Here is a 15,000-nt window from a genome sequence, read left to right as displayed (position 1 = left end):
TTTAAAACTTCATCTTCCCTAAGGAACAATCATCTCACGGCATTTAAAACTTCATCTTCCCTACGATACAGTCATCTCACGGCATTTAAAACCACATCTTCCCTACGATACAATCATCTCACGGCATTTAAAACTACATCTTCCCTACGATACAATCATCTCACAGCATTTAAAACCACATCTTCCCTACGATACAATCATCTCACGGCATTTAAAACTGCATCTTCCCTACGATATAATAATCTCGCGGCATTTAAAACTTCATCTTCCCTACGATACAATCATCTCACGGCATTAAAACTTCATCTTCCCTGCGATACAGTCATCTCACGTCATTTAAAACTTCATCTTCCCTACGATACAATTACCTCGCGGCATTTAAAACTTCATCTTCCCTAAGGAACAATCATCTCACGGCATTTAAAACTTCATCTTCCCTGAGATACAATCATCTCACAGCATTTAAAACTTCATCTTCCCGACGATACAATCATCTCACGGTATTTAAAACTGCATCTTCCCTACGATACAATCATCTCGCGGCATTTAAAACTTCACTTCCATACGATACAATCACCTTACGGGATCTAAAACTTCATCTTCCCTACGATACAATCACCTCGCGGCGTTTAAAACTTCATCTTCCCTACGATACAATCATCTCACGGCATTTAAAACTTCATCTTCCCGACGATACAATCATCTCATAGCATTTATAACGTCATCGTCCCTACGATACAATCATCTCACGGCATTTAAAACCTCATCTCCCTCACCATACAACTATCTCCTGTCATTTAAAACCACATCTTGCCTACGATACAATCACGGTATTTAAAACCACATCTTCCCTACGATACAATCACGGCATTTAAAACCACATTTTCCCTGCGATACAGTCACGGCATTTAAAACCACATCTTCCCCACGATAGATTTATCTCATGGTATTTAAAACCACATCTCCCCAACGATATATTTATCTTATAGCATTTAAAACCACATCTTCACTACGATATAATCATCTCACGACATTTAAAACCATATCTTCCTTACGATACAATCACGGTATTTAAAATCATATCTTCCCTACGATACAATCATGACATTTAAACCCACGTCTTCCTAATACAATCACGGCATTTAAAACCACATCTTCCCTACGATACAATCATCTCACGGCATTTAAAACCACATTTCCTACACAGGGTGGTCTTGATCTTGTTCTCCTACATGGGGATGTTCTGCAGCATCCGATTGACGAGGGCAGCGACTCCGCTGTCGTTGGGAGACCGGGAATTCGCTATAAGGTTCTTCTTCATCGTCTTCACAGACTGTCTCTGCTGGATCCCCATCATCGTCCTGAGAATCATGGCTTTGGCGAGTTTCGAAATACAACGTAAGCGAATTTTCCAGCGATTTTTTTTTTTTTATATCCGTGTTGATATATTTTGCGTGGAACATGGAACGTTTTTATGGTTATCGTTTTGTATAATAATCCATTAGAAATAAAATACTTCAAAGAGAAAATTTCATAGGAAAAATATAGTTTTTTGCATGAAATATGGAGCTTCATTTTAATTTATATGATTTTATTACCCTAAGAGTTAGATACTTTAAAAAAATATTCTGACAAAACTTAAACAATGGTTTAAGTACAACTACATTGTACAAAAAAATATTTTTTTTATTATTGTTATCTTGAGCAAAAACTTTTTTTAACATACTCTGTGCTGTGTTATATTGTGTATGAAGGATAAAATATTGTTATAACACACTGCATTTTTGTATAATTTTTTACAACTAAAAATATTGTTTTATCATGCCGTATTTCTTCATTGTTTTTATGACGCGAAAAAATACTGTCTTAACATACTGTATCTTTTATAATGTTTTTAAAACTAAAAATTTTTGCTTTAACATAATGTATTTTTTATTATTGTTTTTATGACGGGGAAATAATATTGGTTTAACATACAGTATTTGTGTATATTTTTTTTATGACCAAAAATTTTTTTTGACATAGTGTACTTTCAATTCTTGTTTTTATGACTGGAAAAATACTGTTTTAGCATACTCTATTCTTGTATAATTTTTGTAATGAAAAACATCGTTTTATCAGTTTCAACGTTCCGTATTAATGTATCATTTTTCATGAGTAGAACAATATTGTTTTCAAGTAATGCTTTTCTGAATCATTCTTTTTTTTCTCTCTCTCTACGTTCTGTTTAGCATACTATATTTTTGTATCAATTTTGTAATGAAAAACATTGTTTTATCATAGTGTATTTGTTATTGTTTTTATGGCGGATAAATGATCGTTTCAACGTTTCGCATTAATATATATTTTTTTCATGAGTAGAACAACATTGTTTTAACGTAATGCTTTTCTAAATCATTCTTTTCTTTTTTTGTCTCTCTCTACATTCTGCATTACAGCCGAGCTCTATGCTTACGTTGTCGTGGTTCTATTGCCGATAAACTCGGCACTGAATCCTTTCTTATATACTTTCACTACTTCGAAGTTCAGGTCACAGGCAGGTAGATTCTTCTATGGCAAAGGTATGTGTTCTGTCAACTAGAATTATTGTCTGTTAAGACTGATCATAACGCTTTGTTCATATATATATATATATATATATATATATATATATATATATATATATATATATATATATATATATATATATATATATATATATATATATATATCTGTGTGTGTGTATGTATTTAATGGAATCTTCTTATTAACTTTTTCCTTATACCTTGTATACATTAGCAGCCCTATAAAGAGTTTTCTTGCATGATATTTTCGTGATTTGTAATTTGTAATAAAATTTTCACTCTCTTCATATCTTTCTTGAGAGCTCTTATAGTTTTCACGCCTGAGGAAGCCATGTATATATAATCTCTATATAATTTTCCCAACGTATGCACAAGTTTTATAAATTTCATTTTACTTGGACGACTGCTATATTTTGAGGTCTAAGACCTAAGTGATTTAAATAAGATATAGTATTGAAATTTTGTATATATTCACTGATTTAATCTTGGATTCTGCAACACAGAATGGAAATAGAATAAATTACCAACTTTTTAGTTGTTCTAGTTATTAGAAAACAATTAAAACACTTTATCAAAATCCTTGCTAAATTTTTACTACTGTGAAACATTGTCTTTCAGATAAATAATTTAAATGTTAATTGTTTTTAGATATCTCAAAGATTACTACTCTAAAACAATCATCAAATGCATTAAATATATCCTGTATTACTAATGGTATGCTTCTAAAACTGAGAAAAAACTAAGCTCTACATTTTTAGAGTTTTTTGTCTGATTTTTTTTTGCTCTGTAGATGGATGACCTGACCTTTACCTTTCTACAGCTGTATTCTCTTACTTTAGTCATTTATTAGTTATGAATATCAACAAGAAACAGAATATAGTGACAAAACAAAAAAAAATGAATTTCAATTAAAACACCAAAAATGATTAAATTGAAACATCATTATTAAACTTAAAACACCAAACCTGATTCAAATCAAAATACCAAACTGTCAAGCTTAAAACACCAAAACTGGTTAACTTAAAACAACAAAACTGATTAAACTAAAACACCAAAATTATTAAACTTAAAACACATAAATTATTAAACTTAAAACAGCAAAAATGATAAAACTTGAAACACCAAAATTATTGAAATTAAAAACTCTAAAACTAATTCAACTTGCAACACAAAAACTGATTAGCTTAAAACACCAAACTAATTAAACTTAAAACGCCAAAATTATTAAACTTAAAACTCCAAGGTTTATAAAACTTACAATACCAAAACTGATTAAACTTAAAACAACAAAATTATTAGAATTAAAACACGAAACTGATTTAAATTAAAACACCAAAATGGATTAAACTTAAAACACCAAAACTGATTAAAGTTAAAACAACAAAATTAACAAGCTTAAAACACCAAAACTGATTAAACTTAAAACACCAAAATTATTAAACTTAAGATACCAAAATTATCAAATTAAAACACCGAAACTGATTAAACTTTAATCACCAAATTATTAAACTTAAAACACCAAAACTGATTCAAATTAAATCAACAAATTATTAAACTTAAAACACCTAAACTGATTCAAATTAGAAAAAAAAAATTATTAAACTGAAAACACCAAAATTAATTAAACCTAAAGCACCAAAACTAATTAAACTGAAATGCCAAAACTCTTTAAACATAAAACACCAAAACTGATTAAAATAAAAAGAAACAAATTAGTAAGCTTAAAACACCAAACTAATTAAAATTAAAACACCAAAACTTATTCAAATATAAAACAAATTAGTAAACTTAAAACACCAAAACTAAACTTAAAACACCAAAACTAATTACACTTAAAAAACCAAAATGATCAAACTTAAAACACCACAACTGATTAAACTTGAGACACCATAACTAATTAAAATTGAAACACCAAAACTTATTAAACTTAAAACATCAAAACTGATTAAACTTAAAACACAAAAAACCATTAAACTTAAAACACAAAAATCATTAAACTTAAAACACAAAAAATCTTTTAAACTTAAAAAAAAAACCAAAAACTGAAAAAAAAAAACCATTAAACTTAAAACACACCCAAAAAAACAAAAAATCAAAACTTAAAGCACCAAACTGATTAAAACATTCGACGATCTCCTGAATCCATCTAGCAAGCACCAACTAACAGCACAAGAGCAGAACAGAGTAGACCTATATTCTTAGCTCCCCTCCTCCCTCTCAAGAGAAAAAAAAACAACCGTCGTGGTTCACTGTGACTTTTCCTTCTCTCCTTCCTCTTCGCAGCCGATTCTGAAACGACCCGTTCCTCGTTCTTCAGGAGCGCCACCTACAAGTGGAGCAATGGGCGAGAGCTCCATCACCTTAATGCCGACCTTCCGGCCCCGAGCACTATCGAAACCTCCGTCGGCGGGGAGTCATGTAAGGTTAACTCTGTCGCGGAAGACCCACAACAGCAACAGCAACAGCACTGCCAGCAAAACCACCACCAGCAGCAGGGTCAAAACGGAAACGAAGGTCTAATCGGCGGGAGAGCCTCGGCTCCATCAGGAGGAGGCTGGTGGCCGAGACCATTTGCTGACGCTGATGAGTATTCTAATTCGTGGTCTGTTTGGTAGGGATGTTTGCTTGCTTGTGGTGTGAAGTCGAAAGTGTCTGTCGTGACAGGTCAAAGTTCACGTGTGTCCCTGGGCTGTTGTGCTTGTGAAATTGATTTGCAGTGCAGTATTAACCATCAACAACTGTTCATTATGAACCTGAATTATTTTAAATAATGAGAGATTTTTGTGAAATTGATTTCCCGTGCAGTATTAGCCACCAGTAACTGCTCATTATGAACCTGAATCATTTTAATCATAATAGCTGAAGAATACTGAAGAAAGATTTTTATTTATTTACTTTTTTCTATAATAAGGTTATGCTACGGTTATTGCTCAATACCTTAGGTAGTCAAAATGAAAGTGAATGTTAGCTTTTAGAAAGAAAAACTTAATGAAACCATCGATACATTACCAGTAATGATACTGAATTGCTGAAAGTAATTCGTGGGAAACTTATCCCTTCATCGTTTCTCTTTAAAGGCTACACATTTCCCTCTCTCTCTCTCTTAACGCACAAGAAAGGACTCAATGACTGGAATATTGTGCATAACCATTCATTTGCTTTCTTTGCAAAAGGAAGTGAATTTGTAAATACAGTAGTAATAATTTGATGAATGTTTGTCACTTATAAGTAGTATCTGTCACGACTCAAAAACGTATGATTAAAACATATAATCTGTCAGTTATATTGATATGATCCAACGCAGTAAGAAAAACAAATGTGAATACGAGAAACTGGTATGATTCAAAATACGGAAGTATGTAAACATAGACGAGTTTACATTTATAGTATATATATGTATATATTAAGGATCCTGAAAATACTGCTTTCACAAGAAAATAACAAAAACTGTGTGTTCTATGTTTGGTGTTTAATCTGTCTTCCTCCGTAGTAGAGATCTTCATGCTTGTTTAGAAGTATTTTAAGAATGGGAGAAAAGCAAAAGAAAAAAAAATATGAAGAGGTGACTTTTCTATGTTCCTGTAATATGTAAATGATGATGTATTTGGCCGAGCTTACAACCCATTCGTAACCACCTTTTCCCAAAGATTAACAACTCTCTCTCTCTCTCTCTCTCTCTCTCTCTCTCTCTCTCTCTCTCTCTCTCTACGAAAAACCATGAAGAAATTACTCTTCTATGTTCCTGTTTCATGTAAATAATGATGTATTTGGCCGAGCTTACAACCCCGTGGTACCTCCCTTTTCCTAAAAAAAGTAACTCTCTCTCTCTCTCTCTCTCTCTCTCTCTCTCTCTCTCTCTCTCTCTCTATTACAAAAAAAACATGTTCCTGTATCATGTAAATAATGATGTATTTGGCCGAGCTTACAACCCATTACATCTCCATTTTCCATTTTCCCAACAAAGTAACATTCTCTCTCTCTCTCTCTCTCTCTCTCTCTCTCTCTCTCTCTCTCTCTCTCTCTCTCTCTCTCTCTCGTGCGAAAAGTAAAAACATAAAGAAATGAGTTTCCTATATTCCTGTAATATGTAAATGATGATGTATTTGGCTGAGCTTACAACCTCTCTCTCTCTCTCTCTCTCTCTCTCTCTCTCTCTCTCCTACGAAAAAAGCATGAAAAACTGACTCTTTTATGTTTTTGTAGTATGTGAACGATGACGTATTTGGCCGAGCTTAAAACCCGTTGGTACCTTCCTTTTCCCAAAAAAAGTAACGATTTTCTCTCTCTCTCTCTCTCTCTTCTCTCTCTCTCTCTCTCTCTCTCTCTCACGAAAAAGTAAAAACATAAAGGAATGACTTTCCTATATCCCCGTAAATGTAAATGACTATGTATTTGGTCGAGCTTACAACCTCTCTCTCTCTCTCTCTCTCTCTCTCTCTCTCTCTCTCTCTCTCTCTCTCTCTCTCTCTAGTACGAAAAAAGCATGAAAAACTGACTCTTCTATGTTCTTGTAGTATGTGAATGATGATGTGTCTGACCGAGCTTACAAACCATTGTATCTCCCTTTTCCCAAAAAAGTAACGATCTCTCTCTCTCTCTCTCTCTCTCTCTCTCTCTCTCTCTCTCTCTCTCTCTCTCTCTCTCTTACGTTTCTTCTCGTCGTATTTTCACTGTCGTATATATAAGCCGTAGTGTGACATCCCCGATATTGTACAAAGGCCGTAAGTTTCCTTCTCTCCTGGAATTTAATAACCGTTTAGCTTTATACACTACCTCGAGACTCCGTCGTTGTATGTTTCTTCTCCTCTTCTTGAAAAAGTGTTCCAAGATCCCTTTCCTTTCCTTATAGGATGTAACCAAAATAAGTTTATAATGATGCGTAGAGAATAACCGGCAATTGGCTTTCAAGATACTCAACAATTAAATTTATACTCATTATACAATTAACTGCATTCAACATACATACATACACACATACATACATACATACATACATACATACATACATACATACATACATACATACATATCTCATAATGTTCCAGGGATGGCTATTTTTCCAAGAGATCAACTTTGCACTTATACTGGTGACAAGTATTCGATTTTTTTTATGCACTATGCGGAACATACTTTGTTATCTACATAGTTTCTTTGGTCACCTACATATACCTAGTATAAAGATAAAGGACACTTCGACAGAGATCAATATTTTTGCCACATGGTAGAGACATAATGCTAACTAAGAAAAAAAAATGATGCACTGTAAACCTACTCTCCTAACACGCTATGAAAAAATTAAGAAAACAGTTGGCTAAAATTTCTGAAATAAATTTATTTCCAGTCAAGATTATATAAGTGGTTACTATGGAAAATATGCTTCCTTATTATATTGCAAATGACTTCATTTTGATTTTATGTCCGATTGTTTTTATTTTTAAAAACATTGCTTGGCTCAGGAATTTTCAAAGAACATTTTATTTTTTCGTTTTTGCAATTTATAGATATTTTCTATTTGAGCAATCTAACTCTGGCAAACGCTATCTTGTGCTTTAGAGGGATTGATTGTTTAAGCAAATACCAAAATGAAAATCGGCCCACGCGAATAATCACGGATACATTCAATTGAATAATTCAAGTAAAGCCGCTGGGAGAGATTTCAATACGCATTACTGAATACATATATCATACCTATATATGTATATATATATATATATATATATATATATATATATATATATATATATATATATATATATATATATATATATATATATATATATATATATATATATATATATATATATATATATATATATATATATATATATATATATATATATATACATATATGTATATATATATATATATATATATATATATATATATATATATATATATATATATATATATATATATATATATATATATATATATATATATATATATATATATATATATATATATATATATATATATATATATATATATATATATATATATATGCATGCATGCATGCGTAGAAATACACATATTCTATGTGATCTATATAGCCTTGATTAAGCTATCACATCAGTAGCTTCAAAGTAATTAAGAATTCAGTACTACATTGAACAGTAGGAAGTCTTTGATCTGCTAATCAGATCATTAAAAAAAGGATATAACTAACCATTCACCGTAATGGGAATGGTAATTATCAGACGATACTGAAAACGATTTGCAGAATTACAATTAAAAGATGAATTGCAATTAAAATATAAAATTAAAGTAAATTACTTGCCCCCTTTGTCTTAAGAATTAACGGAACGAATGACTGTAAGGTCTTTGATCTTAAGATTCTAATAGGATAGCAAAAGCTATTCGTAGTCTGGAGGTTGAAGAAAAGATAAATAAGATGGATTATGCTAAGCGATACCTTATATAAAGAATACGTAATTATATGTTAAGATGTTAATGATACGAATTGTAATTAAGAATAATCCGATAAAACTACAGATATATCTGTAGATATATAAAGTCAGTTAATATCTTTAAATAATTTTTAGAAAAAAATAAACAATTGGAATACATGTTATGAAAAGTTGCTTAATACGAAAAATTCAGGCATACCAATTCCCCTTACTTTTGTCAATAAATAAAAGTTTACCTTTGCATATTTTTTTTCTCAAAACAAGTAATAAATTACCTGCAGGAATGAAACACAAAGGAATACGCGTTGTATAGAATCTGAAACTAAAAGATCACATATATAATTTGAAATGATACGACCGTTAATTATGGAAAACTCATAAGTTTTTTTTTTTAAGAAAATAAGAAATACAACCCTTGTCTTAGTAGAGTGGTAACGTAAGCCACTGAACGACAATTATCTCTGTGAATTTCTGCCAATGCACCGGAACGTTTATACACTGTTTTTGTGATTAAATTCTATACAACTTTCCTATAACACATCGCACATGACTCAGAAACACTAAGACATTTGACACAACCCTTCAAAACTCCGTAGACCCATTAAATATCCAAGATGAATTTTCCCCCACACAATTCAAAGGAGCTTGTCGTCGTAGAGACTGATGTTATGATGGGTGTTCCCTCTTCAACTATACGTATATATACATGTACTGTTCGGTCATTTAAAACTACTACACCTGAGCTGTAGCCCTGATGGGTGAGGAAGGCTATTGAACAGGTATAGTCTAGTCGCTAGAGCCTAAATTAGAAGATATGACTGCAATATTTTTATACAGTGCTGTGACTGACGTGGGACTGATGAAGTCCAGTTATATTAACTCCTTTGGCTATAATAATACAAGGACTCGCATTATGAACCTCTTATTTTTTAGCAGTAAAATTTAGGGTATTTAAGCTATTTCTGCTTTATACCTATTCATTAATGTATATTAACTGATTATCTTAAGTATTGATTATGATGCGAGAAGATGTATTCATTAGCCTAGTATTGTGCTAACAAGCAGCTAATTACTATAGATGTATTTCTTTAATACTGAATACATAGATAAATGAATGAGTAATATATATATATGCTGAATCACGTCAGGATCGAAACCACTTCTTTCAATTGAAAGACGAGACCGTTGCCAACCAAGCCACACAAGTCATAAAAGAAGCTGGAACCTGAGTACCGCTGTACCTAAGGCTTTGCCTGGGCAGGCTAACTGCCTGCATACCTTCGTGTTTTCCCCAGCTTCCCGACTCAGCAGTGACCAAACTGACGGCATTTCATTCGAATTATCATTTCTGAGAGATCTCGTCTTTCAATTGAAAGACCTGGGTTCAATCCTGATGCGAGTCAGAAATTTATTTCTGTTCCACACGTGATCGTCTGTTGATTATTTCTATATATATATATATATATATATATATATATATATATATATATATATATATATATATATATATATATATATATATATATATATATATATATATACGTGTGTGTGTGATGAATGAGAATTTCTTGTCTTCATACCAGGATGCGTTTGATACAGCGCTTTCTTCCCGTTTTCTGTTGAGTGCAAAGAATATGTTCATGAAATTTCAAAGTTTTCACACAACACCAGGGTCTCTAGTTTAAGACATTGTGTCGTGTATGATTTTACTGAAAGTAATTCACTTCACTTCAATTCCTGAAGCTATATCCATGTGCCAAATCTCTCTTCACTATGTATGCTACCTAACTGCATGCCGTGTTCACCTTGTTATAAAGACCTCTGCTAGTTTTCAATAAAATAATGTGAATTATGATCCTTAATTAGGAATAATTTTCCCTGATCTCATAAAAGAAGTTTATTTTTGTTACTAAATGTAAGGAACTGTGTAACTCGATGTCATGCGATGTTCTCTGGACAATAAGACGTGTATTCAATTATATTTTACTCAAGTACAATTAAAATGAAGTCTTTTCTTTTACTGGAACTGTGTTTTATTTTTCCTTCTCTTTGCAACTACTTTCTAATAAATATAATTGACTGGAGGTTTAGGCAATAAATGATTACGGTCTGCTAAAACAGGTAAGTTACTCCCAGACGATATCGTCTGGCAGACATCAGAAAAAAAGACTTTATTAAAAAACCTTGATAATAGAAATTTTTGGGGAAAAATCGATATGAAATTGCAATATTTTATTTCATGGTCTTTGATTTTGTTTAATTCTCTTGAAGCACTGAGGGTAACTTTTAGAACACAGTACGGTTATTTTGCACGTGCCAAGAAAAAAAGTAATTCATACTTTAAGAATATAAATAATTATAGTTAATGTATCACTCATATTAATTTTTTAATTGATCTATATTTCATCGGAGGAGATATAAAGTGCCCAAGAATTTACAATTCTAGGTTTTTGATCACATCTCTCTCTCTCTCTCTCTCTCTCTCTCTCTCTCTCTCTCTCTTTGGTGTGGTAAACTTAAAATTAGAATATGAGATTGCCCTAGTCTTAAAATTCTAGGATTTTGAGTACTAACATATATCTCTTTCTCCTTATCGCTGTCTCTAGAATTTACAACTCTAGGTTTCTGAGCACTAACATAAATTCTCTCTCTCTCCCTGGTGTGGTAAACTTAACATATTAAAATATAAGATTGCCCTAGAATTTACAACTGTAGGTTTTTGGACACTAATATCTCTCTCTCTCTCTCTCTCTCTCTCTCTCTCTCTCTCTCTCTCTCTCTCTCTCTCTCTCTCTGTGGCGTGGCAAACATAACATTAAAATACTGTATAAGATTGTCCTAGAATTTACAACTCTAGCTTTTGAGCACTAACATAAATATATCTCTCTCTCTCTCTCTCTCTCTCTCTCTCTCTCTCTCTCTCATGGTGTAGCAAACTTAATAATAAAATATAAGATTGCCATAGAATTTACAACTCTAGGTAGGTTTTTGAGCACTAGTATCTCTCTCTCTCTCTCTCTCTCTCTCTCTCTCTCTCTCTTCTCTCTTTCTTTCTTTCTTTGGCGTGGCAAACTTGAAATAAGAATATAAGTTTTCTTCATCTAATTAGTTCCCGCCATCTAATTTCACCTTGCCTTCACGCAAATTCTACACGTTCCGATCTCAGATAAATATACAGAGATCAAAAGTATCCAGTGTATTACACTATTAGATATTTTAACTTCCTTTGTTTTGATAATTCATTTTAATTCTAATTTTGGTGCAGCGCGCTGAAATTTTAAGCATTGTGGACGCTAATTTTCTCTAAAAAAATCAATTACTTATAGATAAAAATAAATATAATTTTTTTCTGATTTAAGGAATTCCTCTGGCTACCCATAATTTGCCAAAATCATCGCTGAAATTCTCGTCTTCAATGCACGATTTAATTGATATTACGTAATCATATTAAGCTTTATCAGTGGGTGCTCCTGCCTTCGCCAGGCTTCAAAAAGTACTCCAAACTCATTACAGCAGTTAAACCAGTTATCATCACCTCTGAGGTAACTCTGATTATCGTGGTATTGAATTGCCAATTTGACTCCTTCCTGTTAAACTAATTAAACTTTAATTTTTCACTATTACTAATTAGAGGGTAACTTGGTCTTTGAAGGTAAAGTTCGTGTAATATATTTGATTGTGGTAATGAATAGTAGATTAATATCAGTACCCAGAATATGTGTATTTTTTTTGTAAAATTATAATAGTAAGTAAATCACCGCTACTGGATTTCAGTTTCCAAATAAACAAGTAAAAATTTTCCCGAAAGTTTCTTCGGCGCAATCGAATTTTCTGTGCAGCCGCTACAGCGTATAATCAAGGCCACCGAAAATAGATCTACCTTTCGGTGGTCTCGGTATAATACTGCTTGATCCGCGGCCCATAAAACTTTAACCACGGCCCGGTGGTGGCCTATCCTATATCCTTGCCAGAAGCATGATTATGGCTAACTTTAACCTTAAATAAAATAAAAACTACTGAGGCCAGAATGCTGCAATTTGTTATGCTTGATGATTGGAGGGTGAATGATCAACATACCAATTTGCACCCTCGAGCCTCAGTAGTTTTTAAGATCTGAGGGCGGACAGAAAACGTGCGGACAGAGAAAAGCGGGGACAGAATAAAGTGCGGACGGACAGACAAAACCGTCACAATAGTTTTCTTTTACAGAAAACTAAAAATGGGAATAAATATCCCTTAGTTAATTTTCACTTTGAGGATGAAGCTAGTGTAATATATTTGATTACGGTAACGAATCCGAAGTTAATATCAGTATCCATAATAAAATTATATTACTTAGTAAACCACCACTACTGAATTTCAATTTCCAAATGATAAAAATGGGTATAAATATCACATAGTTAATTTTCACCTTACGGGTGAAGCTAGCGTAATATATTTGATTACCGTTACGCACCGTGAATTAATATCAGTATCCATAACATGTTTATTTTTTTAATAAAATTAGATTACTAAGTAAATCACCACTACTGGATTTCAATTTCCAAATAAAAAAATGGGTATAAATATCCATTAATTAATTTTCAGTTATTACATGAGAACCAGAATTATGTATTGAATTTTGGTATATGGTACTTCACTATGCTATATGAATGGATTACTGAGAATGACTTAATTGTGTCCTTTCTGACTCTGACAGTTCGAAAGCTGAATCGTGGGACTTTACGGGCTGCCCTATGAGCAAGAGCCCGTGCTGGCATAAGGCCATCCTAATAAAAACAACAACAACAGGAATGTATGTGGAGTAAAATTGTTCGATTTCACTTATCTCTCATCAAATCGTTGAGATACCGGTAGGAGCAACCAGTCTTAGTAAAGTTTAAGCGATTATCTCTTATATACAAAATTACAAATGTTGTCTTTAATCTTACAATGAGACTGAACATCTCATATACCTCATAACGAAATGAGAAAGTGAAAGACAGCGTCAGGCAACATTTATGTAGGTAAACATTCTTTATGTGGATGAACAATGAACCAAGGGCTGAACAGTACACTTAGAACAAAGTATAACAGCTCATGGGAGTGTAGACGGTGGTCTAAGCTAAGGATAGCTAATTTTATCACTCATTTTTCTAGTGCAAAGTTACGCAAGATAATGACCGTTGATTTATTCATAATTATTTTATCTATCGGAAACTCCAGGTACGACAATTTAAAAAAAAAAATCAGTTACATTTGTGTGTGTGTGTATATAACCTTCCCGTTGTCAACAAGCCACGAGGGATACTGTTACTTTAATAATGTCCTCCGTTATTTTGGTTATAGAGAATCTTAGAAATCTACTATCCATTTCAGGGACCACGAGTTATCGTTTTTCTCAAATACCTTTCAAATTAATTATTTGATCGAAATGATACTTTGACACAGTGTACAAGACACCTCCCGCTAATTTTTGGTGATATGGTGCATTGTCAAATGGTTTTAGTTAAGGCGTTTACTCTTGACTTACACGGTGTTGCCAATCATCGCCAAACTCTGCAGTCGAACGTCCTTTATCCCCATTCCGTCCCTCTCTCTTCCTCTCCCACCCACTTTCCTGGCCTCCCCATCTCCGCCTCCCCATCTCAGCCCCCCATTTTCTGTCTATGGGGGATAGCGGACGTTCGATTGCGTAGTTTAGGCCTCTGACTCATGCGGCGTTGACTTTAAAAGTCAAGAGTAAATGCCTTAGTAGTAGTATTAAAGTAGTTTAACCAGACCACTGAGCTGACTTTCAGCACTTATAGGGCTGGCCCGAAGGATTGGGATAAAATACCACACAGGCTCACGTTCTCATACTGTAACACATTCACACAATAAATACATTTACTCGTGCTTCCACACTAAAAAGGCATATTAAAATTCATAATAAGTTAAGTAGTATTTAAAAAAAATTAAATTGAAATTCGACAAATGCTATGTTTTCGTGCTTTTATCATTTACTTTTTTTTTATATTTTATCTATCAACCCACAGTTCCTCATGAAC

The 15,000-nt window shown here is 32.8% G+C and overlaps 1 protein-coding gene across 1 annotated transcript in view; it reads left to right on the top strand.

Moving 5' to 3' along the window:
* Window positions 1-8,246, top strand: part of LOC136837117 (relaxin receptor 1-like) — an 89,945-nt gene extending 81,699 nt beyond the window's left edge. Inside the window, 3 exon segments of the mRNA XM_067101725.1 lie at window positions 1,208-1,398; window positions 2,439-2,561; window positions 4,848-8,246. Coding sequence (XP_066957826.1) covers window positions 1,208-1,398; window positions 2,439-2,561; window positions 4,848-5,179 — 646 coding nt within the window. The 3' untranslated portion in view covers window positions 5,180-8,246.
* The last annotated feature ends 6,754 nt before the right edge of the window (window positions 8,247-15,000 follow it).

Source organism: Macrobrachium rosenbergii, chromosome 57, assembly GCF_040412425.1.
Source record: "Macrobrachium rosenbergii isolate ZJJX-2024 chromosome 57, ASM4041242v1, whole genome shotgun sequence".
In the NCBI taxonomy this organism is placed as follows: Eukaryota; Metazoa; Arthropoda; class Malacostraca; order Decapoda; family Palaemonidae; genus Macrobrachium; species Macrobrachium rosenbergii.
This window is presented reverse-complemented; position numbering and strand designations above follow the sequence as displayed.